Source organism: Coregonus lavaretus, assembly GCF_964263955.1.
Source record: "Coregonus lavaretus genome assembly, chromosome: 10".
Lineage (NCBI taxonomy): Eukaryota > Metazoa > Chordata > Actinopteri > Salmoniformes > Salmonidae > Coregonus > Coregonus lavaretus.
The window spans coordinates 5,750,755-5,775,679 of NC_139997.1; the positions used below are offsets into that span (position 1 = coordinate 5,750,755).

A 24,925-nucleotide genomic window follows, 5' to 3' on the forward strand; every position below is an offset into this window, starting at 1 on the left:
AATTCCAGTATTTCCATGATGGTGTTTCTAGGTCTGTGCTACAGTTCATGGTGAGGAGCATGGTGAAGTGGGCTGTGCGACCCTGCCCTATCAAACCGAGCGTGGCCCTGCCAGACCTGGAGAGAGCTCAGGTCATGATCTTCAAAGGAGCGCTCAGCACACTGCAGGAGGACAAAGGAGCCAAAGACAGGAAGGGTACTAGTACTGTTATTATTGAGTTATAGAAATGTCTAGAATAGACGTATAGTCCTCCGTTTTGGCCAGTCGAACATGGCTTCATATTTCTATCTGGGTTATTATGTGAAAGGTTAAGCTTTAACAAGTGGTACGCAATTCTTGTTTGTTTTTTTAGAGCTGTTCAAAATGGACGGTGTTTTTGCAGTTTAGCTTGTTGCTGCCACTGAAGAACAGTAGGAAGAACAGTTTCTCTACTTTCTCCCTGTAGAGCCTGGTCACCCCTCCTCGTCCCAGCCGGTGTCCAAGTCTTCCAGCTCTGTGTCTCTCTACAGCACGGGGTCAGAGGGCACCGCCATCTTCGGCCAATCAAACGGAGCCTCTGCCTCGTCCTCCACCAATGACCTGGCTGCTTCTCTGCTCTCTGCGCTGCAGGCTGATGGCCTGGAGAACTTTAACCCTTTCCTCCCCATCAACCTCCTGCAGTGAGTACAGATCCATACATAGATTTATATTTCTATGTCAATTTATTTCTATGTTATGGTACGTTTAGTTATTAATGAAGGTTAATGTCTGAATCACAGTAGTTCTCAGTCCTTTTCAGGGCACACACACACACACACACACACACACACTTTCCATTGACAGCCTGGGTTGATGATGTTCTTGCTCCAGATCCATATCAGTCGGCAGCTCGTCTGAGACGCAGAAGACTCAGAGTGGTGGTGAGTGTGTGAAATGAGCCTGTGCTCTGTCTAACCCTCCCAAGGTTTCAGCTCTGCTGCAACTCTGCCTGGCTCTAATCTAACTGCTGGCTTCCCAAAGACGAGCAGACTTACAGCACAGTTCAACTCTATGAGCCGGTTTCCTGGACATTTTCAATGGAGCAACCGGCCCTACATGTTAAATGTAACAAACGTTTTCTACCTCTGATGATGAGGCTGTGAAGATAATTGGAAGACTCTATTGTTACCATACTCCATTCTGTGGCCTCCCTCTGTCCAGGAACGTCTAGTCCTAACACACAACTCCGCTGTCTTTGTGCTAAATGCAGCCCACTACCACTGTGTTGTTGGCTTGGCTTCCTCTAGGCGGATGGTGTTAGCACGGTTCCCTACCCTGGCTGGCCTGGTTAATAACCCCCCCATGTTGCACGGTCCAGGCCCAGGCTTTGGCCTGGCCAACTCGTCTTCCTGTGAGGGCTTCACAGAGCAGCAGACCAGCTTCATGGAGCCCTGCGCTAATACTCAGTCCAGGAGCCGCGGCGCGGGTAAGAGAAACGCTTGTAGAGAAATGCATGGAAGATTGAAGGCTATTTGGCTGCGTTTAGACAGGCAGCCCATTTCTGATATTTTTCCCAATTATTGGCAAAAGATCTGATCTGATTGGTTAAAAGACCAATTAGTGGCAAAAGATCAGAATTGATCTGCATGTGTAAACAGCCTTTTATGGTGTGCTGCCCATCTCTTTCAATAAGAGAACCAGTCACACAGCAACACGGACCGACTAGCCTGGTCCCAGATATGTGTGCAGTTGGCTATACAGCGCAGACAGGTCTGAGAGCAGGCTACAGATCAGCTCCGCTCCGTCAATAACAGGACGGGATAGATACCGTGTCGCTCACGGGGAAGTTTATGTCTGTCTGTTGCATGTCATGGCATGTTGAATGACATGTCCAGCTAATGTTCATTACTCTAGTTATTTTTGTTATGGGTGCTTGATTTTGACAACCAGAGCTTGTGGATTTTCTGTCATTTGAATGGGTTTGTGAATTTGTATATGAAGAGTTGATTGATGCCTGCATGAAATCAGTTTGTCATCTACTCACATTGCTTGAATGGAACCATTTTAATTTTGTGTTGAAAATGAACAGTCATGAATAGAACGACACGAAGCCTCTACGTGTAAAATTCATCCAGTTCTTTCTGTATAAACCAAAGAATTTTAGGATGGTGACAATTGTTTTGGGAAAGGTGCAGCTTGCTCAATGAGTTCACACTTCCGTTGTCTGTGCTTGCCTTCAGGTCCATAGTGTACTGTTCTGCAAATCGATTTAGGGACTGCCTCTGGTAAAAACAAGTTCACTTTTTTCTTTGTAGGGACCAAAGTCCAACTGTTACTGCAGTGGTAGTTACAGTGCGTTCGGAAAGTATTCAGAACCCTTCCCGTTTTCCACATTTTGTTACGTTACAGCCTTATTCTAAAATTGCTTAAATAAAAAAAAATCCTCATCAATCTACACACAATACCCCATAATGACAAAGCAAAAACAGGTTTTTGTAAATATTTGCAAATTTATTAAAAATAAAAAAAACATAAATGCCTTATTTTACTGTATATTACTACTGCAATACTTTTGCATTTCAGCATGATAGGATGTTGTCGTTGCCTTCATTGTATGTTGACATGTTAAACATTTTACTGTCGATGACAGATTTGTTGGCTTGTTTTCCCTTTCTTTACCTTGTTTCTCCTCAATTTCTAGAACGACCTCAAATGTTTGTCCCAGTCCGCTTACTAGAAATGGGCTTCTCTATGAGACATATCTACAAGGCCATGGAGGCAGCAGGTATTGCTGTCGCTGTGCTCTGTGTGTTTAGTGTGGTGTTTACTGTGCTCCATCCGCTTTCTGTGTTGTAGGCTAGTTTCTGCTTTTCCAGAGGTTTTTTTTTGTGTGTGTTTTTTTAGGCCTACTCCTATGGCTTTCCTCTTTGCATGCGGCCTATCGAAATGTGTCGTAGAATACACTCTGGTATATTACAATCAGGGGTAGGAACTGAAATTATTTTCCAATCGTTTCGTCCTAAAAAATAACCATTATTTTTTTCCATTCCATTCCACTGTTCCGACAAGCAAAATATAAGTTCTGAACCGGTTAGAACCAAAAACAAAAGTTACGGTTAATATTTTTTCTGTTCCTTTTAAACCTCAGAAACATATTATTTTTACATTTAGCTCGACGTTAAATGACTTCACCAATCAGTGCGGGTAGAGCAGCTTGCTATGGTGCAGGCAAGCTATAGTTGTTTACATGCGTGATGGATAGAGTGTAGGGCGCGAGATGCGACTGACATTTTTTTGGTGGGGAGAAAGCGAGAGAGAGAGAGAGGGTGGAGGCTTGGCTTGAAGCGCTGGGCATCTTGTTATGACATGCATTATCTGAATTAGGCCCACATAATTATACCTACGGAGGAGCAACCTCTATGGAGGACCTTTTAAATGTCTTTGAACTTCCGAAAGTTTGCTTAATGTTGGACAAGAGCTAGCTAGCTAACAAGCTTGTGTGTGCAGAGCAGCACCAGAATTAAAAACACTTCTTAACTTTTTGTAGTTCATAAATCCAATGTGAAACGTGATAACTGTAGTATCCTTCACTAGCATTGAAAAAGTTAATGCATTCTTCGCTAATAAAAAATCTCTCTCTAATTTCTGAATCACGCTTGTACGTCAGTAGGATACAGTAGCCTATTGTTCGGAGGGGGAGGGGCAGGTAACCTGCACACACACTGACAAAGATTTTCAGCTGGCAGGCAGACACTGGAAGAAGTTTCTGAGTGACAGAGTGAGTGCTTTGCTGCGTTTTTTTGTGGACTGGAAAAATATTCCTGAAACATAAAATAACATTATTAACCGGTTCCCATGCTTTTAAAATAACGGTTCTGTTCCGGAAGAGTGTAGATCACTTTCGTTCCCGGTTCTGATTCTGTTCCTCTAAAAATGTTGTTCTTTCCTTGTTTTCGGTTTTGTTCCCTTAACAGGTTCCAACTCCTGATTACAATAGACACTAGTATATTATTATTCATAGATGTTGTTAGGCATTTAGATTATAAATCGTAAAATTACATATCGTGATTCATGAATGTAACTTTTTCAAACCAGCCAGCAAGTATGTGAAATGATAGGCTCATGGTGATACAACTGGTAATTTTCTGTTCCCTCTCCTTGGCATACTGTACCCCACTCAAATCTATCTGGCTCCTTCTCAATTAAGCCCTGTTAACCAGGTTTCTGGATTATTTGATCAAATTTTACTGTATAGTGAGAAAGCATTTTAGATATTGATATTGATTGATACACAGTTCAGGTTAATTGTAAACACCACTGTTTTGTTAAACACATGAATCCGCATGTGCATGTTTTCAATACTAATTATATTTGATGCTTATCCTGAATACCTAGTCATTGAATTAGATTGAATAGGGCCCTCACTCTCTCCGCCTCTCTCACACTTTTGCTTGACTTCTTTACTCCTTTCCTAGTACTGTCGTCCATCTTCCCTATATTAGTTTGATTGAATGTACTTCCATCACAAACTTTCAAATCTAACACTGTGTGTAATGTGTCCCTTTCAAATGATTGACTTTGACTTGTCATTGCCTTTATGCAATATCCCCCTTTTTAAAAAGGGCCTGTGTCCCCTCACCTGGACTTGATCTCTTACCTCTCCTTGACCTTTGACCCCAGGTGTGGCAGGTGAGGTAGACTCGCGGACCATCGAGGTGCTGGCTAGCTGGATGTTGGAGCACCCCCTGACTCAGGAGCTGCAGATGGAGACCCAGCCAGCAGGAGGATCCACCACTGAAACCCCCTCCCCTGACGGACCGGAGACCGTCCAATGCCCCGAGGCCCCCACCAGCGAACCCAATGAAAGGTCAGACAGAACTACAGAAACAAACTTTTTGTTTTGATTCTTTTTTATTATTTATTATTTATAGTAGAGCTGTGTCGATTAATCAGCCAGGAGTTATTAAGGGTAGGAGAGCTGTGTCGATTAATCAGCCAGGAGTTATTAAGGGTAGGAGAGCTGTGTCGATTAATCAGCCAGGAGTTATTAAGGGTAGGAGAGCTGTGTCGATTAATCAGCCAGGAGTTATTAAGGGTGGGAGAGCTGTGTCGATTAATCAGCCAGGAGTTATTAAGGGTGGGAGAGCTGTGTCGATTAATCAGCCAGGAGTTATTAAGGGTGGGAGAGCTGTGTCGATTAATCAGCCAGGAGTTATTAAGGGTAGGAGAGCTGTGTCGATTAATCAGCCAGGAGTTATTAAGGGTAGGAGAGCTGTGTCGATTAATCAGCCAGGAGTTATTAAGGGTAGGAGAGCTGTGTCGATTAATCAGCCAGGAGTTATTGAGGGTGGGAGAGCTGTGTCGATTAATCAGCCAGGAGTTATTAAGGGTGGGAGAGCTGTGTCGATTAATCAGCCAGGAGTTATTAAGGGTGGGAGAGCTGTGTCGATTAATCAGCCAGGAGTTATTAAGGGTAGGAGAGCTGTGTCGATTAATCAGCCAGGAGTTATTAAGGGTGGGAGAGCTGTGTCGATTAATCAGCCAGGAGTTATTAAGGGTGGGAGAGCTGTGTCGATTAATCAGCCAGGAGTTATTAAGGGTGGGAGAGCTGTGTCGATTAATCAGCCAGGAGTTATTAAGGGTGGGAGAGCTGTGTCGATTAATCAGCCAGGAGTTATTAAGGGTAGGAGAGCTGTGTCGATTAATCAGCCAGGAGTTATTAAGGGTGGGAGAGCTGTGTCGATTAATCAGCCAGGAGTTATTAAGGGTGGGAGAGCTGTGTCGATTAATCAGCCAGGAGTTATTAAGGGTGGGAGAGCTGTGTCGATTAATCAGCCAGGAGTTATTAAGGGTGGGAGAGCTGTGTCGATTAATCAGCCAGGAGTTATTAAGGGTAGGAGAGCTGTGTCGATTAATCAGCCAGGAGTTATTAAGGGTAGGAGAGCTGTGTCGATTAATCAGCCAGGAGTTATTAAGTGTAGGAGAGCTGTGTCGATTAATCAGCCAGGAGTTATTAAGGGTGGGAGAGCTGTGTCGATTAATCAGCCAGGAGTTATTAAGGGTGGGAGAGCTGTGTCGATTAATCAGCCAGGAGTTATTAAGGGTGGGAGAGCTGTGTCGATTAATCAGCCAGGAGTTATTAAGGGTAGGAGAGCTGTGTCGATTAATCAGCCAGGAGTTATTAAGGGTGGGAGAGCTGTGTCGATTAATCAGCCAGGAGTTATTAAGGGTGGGAGAGCTGTGTCGATTAATCAGCCAGGAGTTATTAAGGGTGGGAGAGCTGTGTCGATTAATCAGCCAGGAGTTATTAAGGGTGGGAGAGCTGTGTCGATTAATCAGCCAGGAGTTATTAAGGGTGGGAGAGCTGTGTCGATTAATCAGCCAGGAGTTATTAAGGGTGGGAGAGCTGTGTCGATTAATCAGCCAGGAGTTATTAAGGGTGGGAGAGCTGTGTCGATTAATCAGCCAGGAGTTATTAAGGGTGGGAGAGCTGTGTCGATTAATCAGCCAGGAGTTATTAAGGGTGGGAGAGCTGTGTCGATTAATCAGCCAGGAGTTATTAAGGGTGGGAGAGCTGTGTCGATTAATCAGCCAGGAGTTATTAAGGGTGAGAGAGCTGTGTCGATTAATCAGCCAGGAGTTATTAAGGGTAGGAGAGCTGTGTCGATTAATCAGCCAGGAGTTATTAAAGGTAGGAGAGCTGTGTCGATTAATCAACCATAAATTCAACATACATTTATTTATTTTTTAAAGAAGCATGTCAGTTTGAGAGATCAAGATTGAGAGCAACAGATTGTTTCTGTGGATAAAGATTGTGTTGGCTTGGTTGAGTTGGAAGATGAGTTACTGTTATTGTGTTGCAGTCTGCTGGCAGGCCTGGACCAGGTGGAGAGGGAGAACTTCCTAGATGTTCACCTGACCAGGAACAGGCCTCCCCCGGCCAGACGCCAGCGCTCCAGCTTGGGGCACAGAACCTCCTTTAGGAGAGCAGGTCAGCACGGCCTCCAACAGGAAGATATTTGGATAGCTGACCTGAAGCTCTCTGTCTGTGACATTGATGGGTTTCTATCTGAGGCTAAGGGGATATCATGCGGTGCCCCTCGGGGCTCAATACTAGGACCGCTACTGTTCCTGTTGTAAATGAAATGCCGGCAGCAGTGAAATGTGTACTCCTGCTGTATGCAGACAACTCTGCCTTGCTGGTGTTAGGAAAGGATTCTGGGTGGATTGAGGGGCATTAAGCAAAGTGTTGTACAATGCTTTCATATGTTATCCTGTGGGGGGCTATGTTAATATGTTATCCTGTGGGGGGCTATGTTAATATGTTATCCTGTGGGGGGCTATGTTAATATGTTATCCTGTGGGGGGCTATGTTAATATGTTATCCTGTGGGGGGCTATGTTAATATGTTATCCTCTGGGGGGCTATGTTAATATGTTATCCTGTGGGGTGCTATGTTAATATGTTATCCTCTGGGGGGCTATGTTAATATGTTATCCTGTGGGGGGGCTATGTTCATATGTTATCCTGTGGGGGGCTATCTGTCTTTTTAAGTGTAAAAAAGAAGGGGGGAAAAGACTAGTAAGAGACAGTCATTTACTGTCCATTGTGACTCTTGTTCTTGCTAACCTACTATATTTCCACCACCATCCTTTCTTCCTCCAGACTCTCCGTCCCCCAACCCCATCCCACCGCCGTACAGGCAGGACCCAGGGGTGTCTGAGTGGCCGGAGCGGGCGGAGACGCACCCCTTCGCTGCTGAGGAGGAGTCAGAGTTGGGGTACATGGATGACCCCTACCATGAAGAGCCCTACGAGGAGCTACAGTTTAGAGAGTTCATCAGCTCAGAGAGAGACACCCTCTGGATGGTCGAGGTACTACATCACATTTCACAATCACAGAGCCTGGAAAGATATATAAGCGCGATGACGTTTAGGTTAAAAACATGACGTTTCGGCCGCCAACGGCCTTCATTAAAAAGAACAAACGGTAGTACAGAACTAGGCAAAAAAAGGGTTTAGGCCAGGTTTGGAATCAATTCCATTTCAAATCAGTCAATTCAGGCAGGTAACTGTTGAAGTTGAATTGATCCCAACCCTGGGTCAGTCCAGTTGATATTGTTGTTGTTTCCCCCAGGGGGGCGAGGAGCACCACGAGCCCCATGAGATGGTGGAGTGTGAGCTGTGTTCCACCCTGACCCTGCAGTTCAACAACCACATGAAGAGGCACCACCCGGGCTGCGGCCAGAGCGCTGGGAGGCGAGGGTACCGCTCCACCGGGGCATACGTGGACGGGTGGTTCGGAGGGGAGTGCGGGTCCGGTAGCCCCTACTACCTGCTCTGTAGCACCTGTAGAGAGAAGTACCTGGCAGCTAACCTGGGGGAGATTGGATCCAAACATGACCGGTGAGTAAGAAATGCACCTTATGCTTAAGGATGCATTTTCGTGCAGGAGTCACACACACGCTCGCATATTGCTCTTTTTCATGGTCCTTCGAGCCGGATAGATGTGTATGCTTGTTAAAAGTACAACAACATTTCAGTCTGTCAGTTACTCCCAGGCATACTGTTCCTCTCTCCTCAGAATGAAAGGGCTTGCTTCTGATTTGATTGGACGACTGGACAGCACCTCCGATGGTAAGGATTTGACCCCAGGATTTTTCACAGGAAAAATGCTTTCTTCTGCTCTGTGAGTAATATGATCAGAAGTTTAAGTGACTCCCCTTGACCTCTTATTCAAGATTTGAGTCATGCCTCAGTGAACCAAGGTTTTCTTCTGATAAATGTGCTCGGAGACAGTGAATCATCTGGTGAATCATATCCAGGTCCTCCTCGTAAAAGAGGTTTCTAACCTCAACGGTCTTTTCCTGGATAAATAAAGGTTCAATGAAAATATGAGTAAATACATTGAAAATAAATAAAGACTCATGGAGGTATCTTCTTCTTCCACCCAGAAGACTGGGAGCTGGGGCAGCTACACGACTGTGACCCAGACCGGCTGACTGGCCTGGAGGACTTTGGGGTGTTGCTGAGGCCTCTGGGTCTGAGTGAGAAGAAACTGGTGCCAGACCCCATTCCCTTCACAGAGAACGACCCGCTGGGAGCTCTGGTCAACAGCACCAGCAACCCTGACGGGTCCATGATCCAGAAAGGTACTGTATTTCACATGGAGCAAACTAGAGTTGCAGAAATCCCCAAATTGTACCAAAACTCCTTGGTTGGAGGATTTCTGCAATCAACAGGGAATAAGCTGCAAGGCAATCCTCCAACCTACAATCCTTCAACTGGGATTTCTGGAAAAAATTAGAGAATTCTGGTGAACGTTTCAGGACTTTTACAACCCTACAGCAAACAATACAGGCCAAATGATGTGAAAATATTTGTTTAAAGGCTCACATAGATTTTGTAATGTATTGTGTATCTCTGGTGTACAGGTGTGGTCAGCACTGACCCTAAGGGGTTAGGTCCCTCTGGCCGTCTGAGTCTGGGGGAGCAGGCAGCATTGCTGAGAGACCCTCAGGACAGACTGCAGGCTCTAAGGAGAGTGACCTCTACGGCCCAGATACTACTGGCATACAGCATGGTGATGAGGGCACTCTCCCAGACATCCTCCAGGTTTGTTGGGTTGTTTATTTGGATCGATATCCCCACAATGCGGGTTAGCCTAATGTTCAGAGAGTCCAGCAACATTTTACATTTACATTTTAGTCATTTTAGCGGACGCTCTTATCCAGAGCGACTTACAGTTAGTGAGTGCATACATTTTCATACTGGCCCCTCCGTGGGAATCGAACCCACAACCCTAGCGTTGCAAACACCATGCTCTACCAACTGAGCTACACAGTGGCTACCCTCCAGGCTCCTCCTCTGATGAGGTATTTCAATACACATTTGCTACTGAAAACTAGCTTATTTCACCCACAACGTTGTTTTGTTAGTCTTATGAAACCTTTTAAATTGGTGTGAAACCAGTGACCTGCAAGCTTCTGTTATTGTTTTTCTGACAGGCCAAATGTCAGACTATTCTTCAAACAATTCCTGTGCCGTTGTTCTAGTGATGAAGTGATTTTAAAATGTTACGCATCATATGTTACAGTTGATAGCTCAGTATTAGAACACTACAGGGATGGGCTGTGATCTGTTACCTGGAGAACACTGCAGGGCTGTGATCTGTTACCTGTAGAACACTGCAGGGCTGTGATCTGTTACCTGTAGAACACTGCAGGGCTGTGATCTGTTACCTGTAGAACACTGCAGGGCTGTGATCTGTTACCTGTAGAACACTGCAGGGCTGTGATCTGTTACCTGTAGAACACTGCAGGGCTGTGATCTGTTACCTGTAGAACACTGCAGGGCTGTGATCTGTTACCTGTAGAACACTGCAGGGCTGTGAACTGTTACCTGTAGAACACTGCAGGGCTGTGATCTGTTACCTGTAGAACACTGCAGGGCTGTGATCTGTTACCTGTAGAACACTGCAGGGCTGTGATCTGTTACCTGTAGAACACTGCAGGGCTGTGATCTGTTACCTGTAGAACACTGCAGGGCTGTGATCTGTTACCTGTAGAACACTGCAGGGCTGTGATCTGTTACCTGTAGAACACTGCAGGGCTGTGATCTGTTACCTGTAGAACACTGCAGGGCTGTGATCTGTTACCTGTAGAACACTGCAGGGCTGTGATCTGTTACCTGTAGAACACTGCAGGGCTGTGATCTGTTACCTGTAGAACACTGCAGGGCTGTGAACTGTTACCTGTAGAACACTGCAGGGCTGTGATCTGTTACCTGTAGAACACTGCAGGGCTGTGATCTGTTACCTGTAGAACACTGCAGGGCTGTGATCTGTTACCTGTAGAACACTGCAGGGCTGTGATCTGTTACCTGTAGAACACTGCAGGGCTGTGAACTGTTACCTGTAGAACACTGCAGGGCTGTGATCTGTTACCTGTAGAACACTGCAGGGCTGTGATCTGTTACCTGTAGAACACTGCAGGGCTGTGATCTGTTACCTGGAGAACACTGCAGGGCTGTGATCTGTTACCTGTAGAACACTGCAGGGCTGTGATCTGTTACCTGTAGAACACTGCAGGGCTGTGATCTGTTACCTGTAGAACACTGCAGGGCTGTGATCTGTTACCTGTAGAACACTGCAGGGCTGTGATCTGTTACCTGGAGAACACTGCAGGGCTGTGATCTGTTACCTGGAGAACACTGCAGGGCTGTGATCTGTTACCTGTAGAACACTGCAGGGCTGTGATCTGTTACCTGTAGAACACTGCAGGGCTGTGATCTGTTACCTGTAGAACACTGCAGGGCTGTGATCTGTTACCTGTAGAACACTGCAGGGCTGTGATCTGTTACCTGTAGAACACTGCAGGGCTGTGATCTGTTACCTGTAGAACACTGCAGGGCTGTGATCTGTTACCTGTAGAACACTGCAGGGCTGTGATCTGTTACCTGTAGAACACTGCAGGGCTGTGATCTGTTACCTGTAGAACACTGCAGGGCTGTGATCTGTTACCTGTAGAACACTGCAGGGCTGTGATCTGTTACCTGTAGAACACTGCAGGGCTGTGATCTGTTACCTGTAGAACACTGCAGGGCTGTGATCTGTTACCTGTAGAACACTGCAGGGCTGTGATCTGTTACCTGTAGAACACTGCAGGGCTGTGATCTGTTACCTGGAGAACACTGCAGGGCTGTAATCGGTTACACTCCTGTGGTCCCCAATTGTGTGGAAAATGGGAATACAATTGTGTTCCCCTCATATCACCCATCTCTCTGTGTCTGTCTGTCTCTCTCCCTCCCTCCCCCCCTCTCTCTCTCTCTCTCTCTCCCCCCCTCTCTCTCGCTCTCTCTCTCTCTCTCCCTCCCCCTCTCTCTCCCTCTCTCCCTCCCCCTCTCTCTCCCTCTCTCCCTCCCCCTCTCTCTCTCTCCCTCCCCCTCTCTCTCCCTCCCTCCCCCTCTCTCTCTCTCTCTCTCTCTCTCTCTCTCTCTCTCTCTCTCTCTCTCTCTCTCTCACCCACCTCTCTCTCTCTCTCCCTCCCCCTCTCTCTCTCTGCCCCCCCCCCCCCCTACTTTTTATTAATTTCTACTTCTCTCCCTCTCTTTCCCAGTGTGTCAGTGTGCCGTGCCTCTAGTGGACTGGAGGCCTTGGGCCTGGCAGACATCCGTATCCTGGTGCGTCTGATGTGTCTGGCAGCGGCGGGCCGGGTCCATGCCAGTGTTGACCAGCAGGGGGAGGCAGGGGGTAGCAGAGGCTGTGGTGGGGCTACAGAGAGAAGCAGCTCTGCCCTCCTCTCCTTCCTTAGCTCAGCTATAGGCAGCCTGGTCTCACACAGCCCCACAGCATACAGGGAGCTGGTGGACATCTGCACTCAGGTGTGTGAGTCTGTACTCTGGCTGGCTCCATATGTCTTAGACTGTCTATCAAGGTTGGGATAATTCCGTTTCAATTCAGGAAGTAAACTTCAAATTCCAACTCCAATTTTAGTTGCATGTCTTACATTTGGCGTAGTCGGTAGGATATGGAATTTCAGTTTTCTTCTGGAATTGACCCCAACCTTGGTGTCTACATTTTTCCATCACCGTCTAAAGAATATATGGTGCTGTCATAAATGTAATCTTTCTCTACTAACCCTAATGTCACCCCTTGGTCCGGTGTAGGATCTGATGGCGGCTGCCACAGGGATGAACCTTGGTGCCATCAGTGATCCTGCACAGAGAGTTCGTCTGACCTCCACCCTGAAGAGGGCGCCACAACAAGACGTCACACCCCTCACACCTCCCACCTTCCTGGTCACACAGAGTCTGGTCTCCCTGCTCACAGAGAAGGGCATCCGCTACTGCTACACTCCAGACAGAACTGTTACCGAGCAGCATGAGTCTAAAGGTGAGAGGAAGGGACTTTTATGCCAAAGTCACAAAATAAGTTGTTGTGTTTGGTAAAAAAAATAATGAAATCCATGTAGTACATCCACATTGCACTCTGTAGCATTTCCCCCCCTACTGGACACAACCCTGGTTTAGAAACATGGAGCTGTAGAGAGGTTTGATTGATTGGTGCTACCTCATGACGGCTGTTGTGTTTCCCCGATTGGTCCAGGTCCAGACGCTGGTAGCCCATCTGCTGCTGTACCTCCTCCCCAGGCAGGGGCGAGAGTGGGCCCTCTGGAGCTGGCCAACGCCCTGGCTGCCTGTGCCCTGTCTGCCAGGCTGACCAGTAAACACCGTCAGTGGGCAACCCAGCAGCTGGTCCAGGCCCTGGCAGCCTCAGAGAGGCAGAGGGACAACCCCATCCGGCCTCAGACCTACAGCGACATGGCTGGAGACCTGAGGAAGTGTCCTCTGAAGAAGCTAGAGGGACATCAGGGCAGGGTACGGGACTAAGATACTTAGGCTATTTCCCAATTTGCCTTTCCTCAAATATTCATATCCTCTCTCCTCACATCCTTCTGAAAACGCATTGAAGGAGACGGTCCGAGGGGAGGGACCTTGGACCATCTCCTCCAATGCGGTTTGAGGAGGCGAGGAGAGAGGAAAGAGTAATTGAAAAAGCCCCAGTGAAAGTTATGCTTACTAATGAGGTTCCTATGATTTTAGTTCCTGTTTGTTGGATACTGATGTTGATCTGGTGGTTGTTGTTGCAGGTGACCAGCTGTACGTGGAACAATGAGCAGGGTCTGTTGGCCACTGGAGCTCAGGACGGGACAGTCAGACTGTGGGACGTCAACCAGAACACTGCTGACCTGCAGTGCACACACTCCTGTAGCATCAGGTGAGGGAACACGCTAGATATCGCCATGACATACAGTATGGGTCAATACTTCAGAAATGCATCCTACTTTGAGGTAAGCACAGCTCGCATAAATGCAAGGTTACCACCCTGTTACTTCCACCAATGCAACCAATTCCGATCTGTGATTATTTCTGAGGAGGTTGGAAAAGAAGGATGCCTTTCTAAGGTATTGGAACAGGGACATGAAAGATGTGGTGCTGTTAGGAGTAGAGTTCATGACAATCCTGTCCTATTCCCCCAGTGATGACAGGCGGTGCTCTGAAGCAGCAGGTGGTGCTCACCTGGTTTCTGCTGTCTACTGGAGCTCAGGAGGTACCCTCCTCGCTGCCTTCCACAACAAGATCATCAACATCTGGACTGTCAACGGTATGTACAGTAGTAACTGGTCCCCCAACCTTTTAACCATGTTTGTAGTTCAGCAGAAGTTTTCATATGTTCGGATGCTCTGATGAAGGTCAACTGTGACCGAAGGATTGTTTCGGATGCTCAGATTTTTTTTTTTTTTTTTTTCACCTTTATTTAACCAGGTAAGCCAGTTGAGAACAAGTTCTCATTTACAACTGCGACCTGGCCAAGTTAAAGCAAAGCAGTGCGATTAAAAACAACAACAACACAGAGTTACATATGGGGTAAAACAAAACATAAAGTCAAAAATACCACAGAAAATATATATACAGTGTGTGCAAATGTAGCAAGTTATGGAGGTAAGGCAATAAATAGGCCATAGTGCAAAATAATTACAATTGGTATTAACATTGGAATGCTAGATGTGCAAGAGATGATGTGCAAATAGAGATACTGGGGTGCAAATGAGCAAAATAAATAACAATATGGGGATGAGGTAGTTGGGTGGGCTAATTTCAGATGGGCTGTGTACAGGTGCAGTGATCGGTAAGGTGCTCTGACAACTGATGCTTAAAGTTAGTGAGGGAGATAAGAGTCTCCAGCTTCAGAGATTTGTGCAGTTCGTTCCAGTCATAGGCAGCAGAGAACTGGAAGGAATGGCGGCCAAAGGAAGTGTTGGCTTTGCGGATGACCAGTGAGATATACCTGCTGGAGCGCATACTACGGGTGGGTGTTGCAATGGTGACCAATGAGCTAAGATAAGGCGGGGATTTGCCTAGCAGTGATTTATAGATGACCTGGAGCCAGTAGGTTTGGCGACGAATATGTAGTGAGGGCCATCCAACGAGAGCGTACAGGTCACAATGGTGGGTAGTATATGGGGCTTTGGTGACAAAACGGATGGCACTGTGATAGACCACATCCAATTTGCTGAGTAGAGTGTTGGAGGCTATTTTGTAAATGACATCGCCGAAGTCAAGGATCGGTAGGATAGTCAGTTTTACGAGGGCATGTTTGGCAGCATGAGTGAAGGAGGCTTTGTTGCAAAATAGGAAGCCGATTCTAGATTTAACTTTGGATTGGAGATGCTTAATGTGAGTCTGGAAGGAGAGTTTACAGTCTAACCAGACACCTAGGTATTTGTAGTTGTCCACATACTCTAGGTCATACCCGTCGAGAGTAGTGATTCTAGTCGGGTGGGCGGGTGCCAGCAGCGTTCGATTGAAGAGCATGCATTTAGTTTTACTAGTGTTTGAGCAGTTGGAGGCTACGGAAGGAGTGTTGTATGGCATTGAAGCTCGTTTGGAGGTTTGTTAACACAGTGTCCAATGAAGGGCCAGATGTATACAAAATGGTGTCGTCTGCGTAGAGGTGGATCTGAGAGTCACCAGCAGCAAGAGCGACATCATTGATACACATAGAGAAAAGAGTCGGCCCAAGAATTGAACCCTGTGGCACCCCCATAGAGACTGCCATAGGTCCAGAAAACAGGCCCTCCGATTTGACACATTGAACTCTATCTGAGAAGTAGTTATACTCCCGAGTGGCGCAGTGGTCTAAGGCACTGCATCGCAGTGCTAGCTGTGCCACTAGAGATCCTGGTTCGAATCCAGGCTCTGTCGTAGCCGGCCGCGACCGGGAGACCCATGGGGCGGCGCGCACAATTGGCCCAGCGTCGTCCAGGGTAGGGGAGGGATTTGGCCGGCAGGGGATGTAGCTCAGTTGGTAGAGCATGGCGTTTGCAACGCCAGGGTTGTGGGTTCGATAGAATAATGTATGCACTAACTGTAAGAGCGTCTGCTAAATGACTTAAATGTAAATGTAGTTGGTGAACCAGGCGAGGCAGTCATTTGAGAAACCAAGGCTATTTAGTCTGCCAATAAGAATGCGGTGGTTGACAGAGTCGAAAGCCTTGGCCAGGTCGATGAAGACAGCTGCACAGTATTGTCTAATATCGACCGCGGTTATAATATCGTTTAGGACCTTGAGCGTGGCTGAGGTGCACCAATGACCAGCTCGGAAACCGGATTGCATAGCGGAGAAGGTACGGTGGGATTCGAAATGGTCGGTGATCTGTTTGTTAACTTGGCTTTCAAAAACTTTCGAAAGGCAGGGCAGGATGGATTTAGGTCTGTAACAGTTTGGATCTAGAGTGTCACCCCCTTTGAAGAGGGGTATGACCGCGGCAGCTTTCCAATCTCTGGGGATCTCAGACGTTACGAAAGAGAGGTTGAACAGGCTAGTAATAGGGGTTGCGACAATTTTGGCGGCTATTTTTAGAAAGAAGGGGTCCAGATTGTCTAGCCCAGATGATTTGTAGGGGTCCAGATTTTGCAGTTGATGAAGGTCAACTGTGACCGAAAGCTTGGCAAAAAAAAAGTTTTTTTCCTTTGCTCTTCATTAAATATGTTGAAAGCATGAAATATGTATCTTATCTGGGATTCTGATCAATGGTCTTTTAAATTAAAATAATCCCAAACTTTATAATTAATTTATAATCTCTCTGTTGTGGTTCATCCAGGAGCCCAGGGCCACATGGAGGCCCAGCTGTCCTGGGTGACAGCCCTCTCCTGGGTGCAGACCTCCAGCCCCTTCCCCTCCCAGGGTGGCAGCGTCGGGAGGGATGCCCAGCCAGAGAGCCTGTTGGTGGGCCGCCTGGACGGATCCCTCTGCTGGCTGCAGGTCACTGAAGACTTCACCATAGAGAGCACCGAGCTCACCCTCTGCCACAGGAAAGAATGTGAGTTACATTTATACTGTCTGACTGCTGATCTATTAAGTGGCTATTTTTAGTATTAGTATATAGAGGAAACAAGTGCTCAAATATAGCTGCCAGCAGACACAACATGGGACCAAGCCAAGTAGCCATTAAGTAAGAAATGGCTTTTGTTTATGACAAAGTGTTCTCAGTGGTCATGGACTGGTTGATGTGTGATATCTTGCTCCTCTCTCTCCCCTCCCAGCTCCTCAGTGTGTGGCGTGGCACAGTGTGGACAAGCCCTTTGCTGTGGGTTACCCTGATGGGAAGATCCTACTGGCCACCGCTGGATCCTACGAGACTGAACAGCCACTAATACTGTCTGCCTTCCCTGTAAGTCAACGCACACTTTTACATCCATATAATTGTATAGTCATTCACAGGCCACTCTTTAACTAACTCGGTTGCGTCGCTACCATTGTTATCAACATTCTACAGACGCCGAAGCCATAGTGATGTTCTAAAGTAGAACGGGGGCTAATGACTCTTTCGTCTAATTTACACTGTATGGGCTTTAGACAGATGGCAATATTGTCATTAGCTAGCAAAGTTTGTCAAAAATAGCTAGCGATGCTAACGTTAGCTAGCTAAAATCTGGAGGTCTCCCCTCAATCTTAGCTAGCTAGCTAGCTAGCTAATGTTCTACTGCATCTAAAGTACATCTGGCGACATCAAAATGATGACAAAAGGTTTTTCTACTAATTATTTGCCTTTTGAAATGTCATGATGTTTTCATGCCACAGGAATGCACTTCAGACCAAACTTCATCAGCGCTCAATGAGGAAGCGTTGAGTAGAATGCTCAGTTTGTCATCGGTCCTAAAACGAAAGTTCAAAACAATGTGACGCAACGTGCTATCCAGGAATACTTGAAAATACAATAAATGGTTTCAATTCAGCAAACTAAGCTGAAAAACAACACGTCCAGAAAATCCAAGATTGCAAGCAAAACATTTGTCAAATAAAGTCAGAATTATCCATTCACCTGATGTAGCCAGCCCTCCTCACGTTTTTCTCTCCTCTCCCCCCAATCTCTCTCTCTCTCTCTGCCTCAATCCGCCCCCCATCTCTCTCCAGGAGAGTGTCAGCCTCCTGCGCTGGGACCCCACAGGTCACCTCCTCCTCTCCACAGGCCGCTCTGAAGTGGTGAAGATCTGGGGGCGGGCGGGAGGCACCTGGATCACCCTCCACTCCCTGTTCCACACGGGCACCGTCAACGCGGCCGAGTGGTGCCCGCTGCCGGGCAGAGGACCCGAACCACGCCTTATGATGGCTGTGTGAGTACCAGGGAATAAGGAGAGCGTATAAACAGAATAATTAGTACATTATTATTAGCTCTATTTGACAGTGACAATGCACATTGATCAACGTTTCTGTATATATGTGTCAAATTTACCCAGCTCGCAAATGTAGTCCCTGTGAACCGTAGTCCTTGTAGACATCCGATGTTGTTATAATAGTGTTTTCAGCTCTTACTAACTTAGTCCCTTTATTTCCTCTCTCTTTTTTAGAGGGAGCCAGAATGGTTTTCTGAATGTGTGGACTCTGCCACAGGGGGGCACTAATGTGTCAGTTCCTAAGTTCCTGGGCAGCTCATCCAGTCAGGAGAACAACAGTGGCATCAAGGTCAGTACAGTCGGTGTCTTCTGTAGAGCTCAGTGGCATCAAGGTCAGTACAGTCAGTGTCTTCTGTAGAGCTCAGTGGCATCAAGGTCAGTACAGTCGGTGTCTTCTGTAGAGCTCAGTGGCATCAAGGTCAGTACAGTCGGTGTCTTCTGTAGAGCTCAGTGGCATCAAGGTCAGTACAGTCGGTGTCTTCTGTAGAGCTCAGTGGCATCAAGGTCAGTACAGTCGGTGTCTTCTGTAGAGCTCAGTGGCATCAAGGTCAGTACAGTCGGTGTCTTCTGTAGAGCTCAGTGGCATCAAGGTCAGTACAGTCGGTGTCTTCTGTAGAGCTCAGTGGCATCAAGGTCAGTACAGTCGGTGTCTTCTGTAGAGCTCAGTGGCATCAAGGTCAGTACAGTCGGTGTCTTCTGTAGAGCTCAGTGGCATCAAGGTCAGTACAGTCAGTGTCTTCTGTAGAGCTCAGTGGCATCAAGGTCAGTACAGTCGGTGTCTTCTGTAGAGCTCAGTGGCATCAAGGTCAGTACAGTCGGTGTCTTCTGTAGAGCTCAGTGGCATCAAGGTCAGTACAGTCGGTGTCTTCTGTAGAGCTCAGTGGCATCAAGGTCAGTCCAGTCAGTGTCTTCTGTAGAGCTCAGTGGCATCAAGGTCAGTACAGTCTTCTGTAGATCTTAGTTATGACCGAGATAAGCGGCTTCGGTTATGTCTCCTTTCTTCTCCGATTTCCTCTGACACCTAAATGGAAACGGGAAGAAGAACGTTGTCAGTTGTCTTTGTGGAGAACAGAAATGTTTATCTTCTTCTAAGTCCAGTGACTCTTTTATTCACCGTGTCTTGATCTATGTGGTGTTTGCTTCCCTAGCGTGGCAGTGCCAAGTGTGTGTTCAGACTGAGTGGTCACATCACAGCAGTGAAGACCCTGTCGTTCTGCCCCAGTGGTCTGGCCCTGGTGTCTGGAGGGATAGGAGGAATACTCAACATCTGGTCTCTACAGGTGAGAGCTGTGGCATGATGGACTACACTACCAATAATGCACTGTGTAGCAAATCCGGTGATCAGTGATGTGTGTTCTAATCTTATCCTGGTTCCCCTCTCCTACAGGATGGTTCCATCCTACAGACGGTGGTGACAGGCCTGGGCTCAGTGGTCAGTACCACCTGGATACCAAACGTAGGGGTGGCCGCCTGCTCTGGGAGGTCAAAGGTTAGTCCAGTATGCCTTTCATTGCACTGGGCCTCAGGCTCGATCTCTTAAAAATCTGTCCTGTCCTCATCTCCCCCTTCATCTCCACTGATTGGACCAGACTTGACAGGTGCAAACAGAATGGTGCGAGCTTATCATTAGGCTGGCTTTCACCTGGTCACTTCTTTCAGATCAGTGCAGTTGAAAGAGAGGGGGAGGAGATGAGAGGACAGGTTTTTAGACTGAGAAAGAGACCTAGGGAACAGGGTCTGATGTCTGACCTCCCCTCCAACAGGATGCGCTGCTGATCCGCTGTACGTCAGACTGGATCTCCCAGAACCACGTGTTGGCATCCTGCCGCACCGTCCTCAGAACACAGGGCATTCTGGGTCTGAACCGTGCGCCCTGCATGGCCGTCTTCCTGGAGAGACTTCCCACACTGCTGCAGGAGCAGTACAGCTACGAGAGGGTTAGTACAGCACAGCTAGTTAGTTATCTATTTAGTTAGTATGGCCCATGCATGGCCGTCTTCCTGGAGAGACTTCCCACACTGCTGCAGGAGGCTGGATAGCTTTACACTCCTACCCTTCCTCTGTAGAGGCTCTCCTAACGGCTTGTGACTTCACCATGCGCCGCACTGGGATTTCGGTGGATTCCAGAGGTTGTAACTTTATGGAAGCGCCTTTATGCGGGTTCTACTACAGGGAACGCTTGGTGGGTGTAATCCAGCCTTCGTTAATGCTGCTGAACTCAACAGACTGTCACTGTAGGCCCATTTACAGAGAAATGGCTCCTCTCTCTTTGCAAGGTTATTAAGCCCAAAGGAAAATCGTCTAATACAGTAGTTTTCCACCTCATTGGATCTCGAAGATTAATCAGTGTGTCTGTGTGTGTGGTGGCTGTGTGTGTGTGTGTGTGTGGTGGCTGTCTGTGTGTGTGTGTGTGGTGGCTGTCTGTGTGTGTGTGTGTGTGTGTGTGGTGGCTGTGTGTGTGTGTGTGTGGTGGCTGTGTGTGTGTGTGTGGTGGCTGTGTGTGTGTGTGTGTGTGTGTGTGTGTGTGTGGTGGCTGTGTGTGTGTGTGGTGGCTGTGTGTGTGTGTGTGGTGGCTGTCTGTGTGTGTGTGTGGTGGCTGTCTGTGTGTGTGTGTGGTGGCTGTCTGTGTGTGTGTGTGTGGTGGCTGTCTGTGTGTGTGTGTGTGTGTGTGGTGGCTGTCTGTGTGTGTGTGTGTGTGTGTGTGTGTGTGGTGGCTGTGTGTGTGTGTGGTGGCTGTGTGTGTGTGTGTGGTGGCTGTGTGTGTGTGTGTGGTGGCTGTGTGTGTGTGTGGGGTGGCTGTCTGTGTTGGGTGTCTGTCTGTGTGGGGTGTCTGTGTGTGTGGGGTGTCTGTCTGTGCATGTGTGTCTGCGCTTCTCTCTCTCTCTCTATAGAGTCACGTGACAGCAGGTGACCAGTTGGTCCACAGTGCCTTCCTCCAGAGTCTGGCCTCTCTGACCGTCGGCCTTTCCCTGGAACAGTACCTATGTCGGCCCTGCCGACCCCCCCACCACCACCACCCTGCCAGCCTCAGCCCCGACCACACACACTCCTGTCCCATGGAGTGGAGCTGGCTCCAAACCTTCTCCACCACTGTGAAGAGCGCAGAGGCCATCGCCAGGGGAACAGCGTTCCCAGAATCCTTCACTGTCCCAGAGTTCCAGCAGGCAGGAGGCACAGAACTCACCCAGCCCCTGGTGAGCAGAAAGCAGAGTCATACTGTAGCTTCCTCAGACTAGGATGGTGTCTGAAATGACACCCTATCCCCTATTATTGTGTACTACGTGGAGGATAGGGCACCTGGGAGTGTGTATGGTTGACATATTGGAGAAACAGGCTAGCTGCCAGCGAAAGTGTAAAAATAAATACAAAATAAATATATATATTATGATATTATTTTTCATTTTATTTGTTCAACTTTCCATACATTTTCTGTGATGTATGGCAGCTCACACAGTTTGTTGATGCTCTTCTCTTCTCTTCTCTTCTCTTCTCTTCTCTTCTCTTCTCTTCTCTTCTCTTCTCCTCTCCTCTCCTCTCCTCTCCTCTCCTCTCCTCTCCTCTCCTCTCCTCTCCTCTCCTCTCCTCTCCTCTCCTCTCCTCTCCTCTCCTCTCCTCTCCTCTCCTCTCCTCTCCTCTCCTCTCCTCTCCTCTCCTCTCCTCTCCTCTCCTCTCCTCTCCTCTCCTCTCCTCTCCTCTCCTCTCCTCTCCTCTCCTCTCCTCTTCTCTTCTCTTCTCTTCCGCAGGACAACAGTAAATGGAGCTTCATGATGGATGAACAGCTCATGTCCTGGGCCACCACCAGACCTGAGGTAAGATTTCTGTCTCTAATACCATATCTGCATCCCAAATGGCACCTTATTCCCTATATAGTGCACTACTTTTGATCAGGGCCTATATAGGGCTCTGGTCAAAATAAATCCACTATATAGGGAATAAGGTGCCATTTGGGATGAAGCCCATATCCCCTGAGGTAAGATTTGTCTGTAAAACATCCATGAAGTGCTTTGAAAGGCTGTATTACTGTATCTGACAGGACTGGCAGCAGGGAGGGAAGAGTGAGGTGTTTCTGTGGGGCAACGGGCGTCACGGACAGCTGGCAGACGCAGGGACCAACCTGATGGTGCCTACCATCACCCCCTCTCTGTCCCAGACACATCAGGTAGAGTAGAGAGAGACTGTTTATAACCCACTAATACACCAGGGTCATGTTCATTACAGCACACGTAGTGAGCATTGGTTATTCGACAGCTCCAGATAGTACTTTCCCTTCTTAGACTTCTGACATTTTGAGCTCAAAGAGTCTCTGTTGTTGACCTGTGATACTCTACTCTCTTCAGGTTGTGTGTGGGCAGAACTGTACCTTCCTGGTACAGGCCAACGGTACGGTGCTGGCTGTAGGAGAGGGTAGCTATGGGAGACTGGGCCAGGGCAACTCTGATGACCTCTATACCCCCACAGTCATCTCAGCCTTACAAGGTAACAACTTTATCTCAGGTTGATCCCTGACCTTTGACACCTTTGACCACTCTGTCCCCTTGTTGACCCCCCAGGCTACGTGGTGACCCAGCTGGTGACCTCTTGCGGTTCTGACGGCCACTCCCTGGCCCTGACGGAGACGGGGGAGGTGTTCAGCTGGGGTGACGGGGACTATGGGAAGCTGGGACATGGGAACAGTGAAAGACAGAGACGGCCCAAACAGGTGGAGGCTCTGCAGGGAGAGGAGGTGGTGCAGGTAGGACTGGAGATGGAGCTCACCTGACAGGTCACACCTAACATTACTGGGAAGTGATTATGAGTTGGCGCTAATCTGACAACAACAAGTTAGTAAGACCGCTCAAACAGATCTGGGACCAGCCTACTCATCTGACAGGTCACACCTAACATTACTGGGAAGTTAAATGACGTTATATGAATCCCTCTTACTGTAGATTGCATACCCTTCATTGTATTTACATGAAATGCTTCATTCTAAGTGGTAGGCTAGCATGGATATTGGAACAGAGCCATTGACTGACTTATGTCTTGGTTTCATTTATCCTGAATAGTTTCTCTGTCTCTGTCATTCATCTCTCCTTTCCTTCACACAACAGTTGGCGTGTGGGTTCAAACACTCAGCGGTGATTACAGCAGACGGGAAGCTGTTCACCTTCGGTAGTGGAGACTCTGGTCGTCTGGGTCAAAGATCAACGTCCAACAAGATGCTGCCAGAGAGAGTCACAGCGCTGGAGGGATATCACATTGGACAGGTAAGATCCATCATATCAGACAGGTAAGATCCATCATATCAGACAGGTAACATCCATCATATCAGACAGGTAACATCCATCATATCAGACAGGTAACATCCATCATATCAGACAGGTAAGATCCATCATATCAGACAGGTAACATCCATCATATCAGACAGGTAAGATCCATCATATCAGACAGGTAACATCCATCATATCAGACAGGTAACATCCATCATATCAGACAGGTAAGATCCATCATATCAGACAGGTAACATCCATCATATCGGACAGGTAACATCCATCATATCAGACAGGTAACATCCATCATATCGGACAGGTAACATCCATCATATCGGACTGGTAACATCCATCATATCGGACTGGTAAGATCCATCATATCGGACTGGTAAGATCCATCATATCAGACAGGTAAGATCCATCATATCAGAGAGGTAAGATCCATCATATCAGACAGGTAAGATCCATCATATCAGAGAGGTAAGATCCATCATATCAGACAGGTAAGATCCATCATATCAGAGAGGTAAGATCCATCATATCAGACAGGTAACTTCCATCATATCGGACAGGTAACTTCCAATCATATCGGACAGGTAAGATCCATCATATCGGACAGGTAACTTCCATCATATCGGACAGGTAACTTCCATCATATCGGACAGGTAACTTCCAGGTAAGATCCATCATATCGGACAGGTAACTTCCTTCATATCGGACAGGTAAAGAGCTGATGATAACACGTTTGATTGTCTGTCCTGTAATCTGTGATGGCCTATGCTGCCTAAGAAACAAAAGGGTTTAAAGCAGTGGTCTCAAACTCAGGGCCTGGCGTATACATGCTGTTTAAGTCTTGCTGGTGACATCCAATTTCCCCCTCATAGGATGAATAACCTTTATTGAATTCAATCAGGCCCATGCTCTGCTTTCTTTTGGCCCCCAGACTCATATCTGATTCCTATTGCCAGTGGATCTCTGAAAGCTTTGATCAATGGTTACCTATATGTTGACGATGTCTTCCTCCCATTGTAACAAGGTGTCCTGTGGTATCAGCCACACCCTGGTGCTGTCGTCCGATGGGATGAGTGTCTGGGCCTTTGGTGACGGGGACTATGGGAAGCTGGGGACGGGTCCCTGCACTGTCAAGTCTTATCCTCAGGTAAGCTAACAGTGCTCCTCTCACGTTTCAACAACATAACCTTATTATACGTTATACTGTATAGTATTGTGGAAGTTATTAGTCATATTCTCATCCTTTTTGACTTTGCAGAAAGTGGAGCAACTGTGTAACAAGGGAATCAAGAAGGTTGGCTGTGGGACCCAGTTTTCTGTTGTTCTGGCCAAAGATGGGCGTGTTTACACCTTTGGACAAGGTAATTCATGTAGTTTATCATTGGAAGCTACACAGCAGACTAGACTACAGTAGTAGGCAGACTATTTTTTTATTGTTATCGAACCACCAGCTTTGCTTTTTGTGGTGCT

General features: G+C 47.4%; 1 protein-coding gene across 1 annotated transcript in view; it reads left to right on the plus strand.

Annotated features, from left to right (window-relative positions):
- The window catches only part of LOC311135803 (putative E3 ubiquitin-protein ligase HERC1), an 81,107-nt gene that overhangs the window by 45,239 nt on the left and 10,943 nt on the right, over nucleotides 1-24,925 (plus strand). The window contains exons 37-67 of the mRNA XM_084169844.1: nucleotides 32-195; nucleotides 446-659; nucleotides 1,266-1,444; nucleotides 2,660-2,743; nucleotides 4,639-4,825; nucleotides 6,822-6,949; nucleotides 7,624-7,832; nucleotides 8,095-8,363; nucleotides 8,542-8,594; nucleotides 8,912-9,109; nucleotides 9,392-9,572; nucleotides 12,074-12,338; nucleotides 12,624-12,849; nucleotides 13,063-13,334; nucleotides 13,607-13,734; nucleotides 13,997-14,121; nucleotides 16,622-16,840; nucleotides 17,064-17,191; nucleotides 17,935-18,134; nucleotides 18,369-18,483; nucleotides 19,343-19,474; nucleotides 19,582-19,683; nucleotides 19,958-20,131; nucleotides 21,086-21,388; nucleotides 21,938-22,003; nucleotides 22,228-22,353; nucleotides 22,532-22,670; nucleotides 22,745-22,926; nucleotides 23,285-23,440; nucleotides 24,480-24,602; nucleotides 24,714-24,816. Of these exons, the coding sequence (XP_084025970.1) occupies nucleotides 32-195; nucleotides 446-659; nucleotides 1,266-1,444; nucleotides 2,660-2,743; nucleotides 4,639-4,825; nucleotides 6,822-6,949; nucleotides 7,624-7,832; nucleotides 8,095-8,363; nucleotides 8,542-8,594; nucleotides 8,912-9,109; nucleotides 9,392-9,572; nucleotides 12,074-12,338; nucleotides 12,624-12,849; nucleotides 13,063-13,334; nucleotides 13,607-13,734; nucleotides 13,997-14,121; nucleotides 16,622-16,840; nucleotides 17,064-17,191; nucleotides 17,935-18,134; nucleotides 18,369-18,483; nucleotides 19,343-19,474; nucleotides 19,582-19,683; nucleotides 19,958-20,131; nucleotides 21,086-21,388; nucleotides 21,938-22,003; nucleotides 22,228-22,353; nucleotides 22,532-22,670; nucleotides 22,745-22,926; nucleotides 23,285-23,440; nucleotides 24,480-24,602; nucleotides 24,714-24,816 (5,150 nt within the window). The remainder of the gene's footprint in view (nucleotides 1-31; nucleotides 196-445; nucleotides 660-1,265; nucleotides 1,445-2,659; nucleotides 2,744-4,638; nucleotides 4,826-6,821; nucleotides 6,950-7,623; nucleotides 7,833-8,094; nucleotides 8,364-8,541; nucleotides 8,595-8,911; nucleotides 9,110-9,391; nucleotides 9,573-12,073; nucleotides 12,339-12,623; nucleotides 12,850-13,062; nucleotides 13,335-13,606; nucleotides 13,735-13,996; nucleotides 14,122-16,621; nucleotides 16,841-17,063; nucleotides 17,192-17,934; nucleotides 18,135-18,368; nucleotides 18,484-19,342; nucleotides 19,475-19,581; nucleotides 19,684-19,957; nucleotides 20,132-21,085; nucleotides 21,389-21,937; nucleotides 22,004-22,227; nucleotides 22,354-22,531; nucleotides 22,671-22,744; nucleotides 22,927-23,284; nucleotides 23,441-24,479; nucleotides 24,603-24,713; nucleotides 24,817-24,925) is intronic.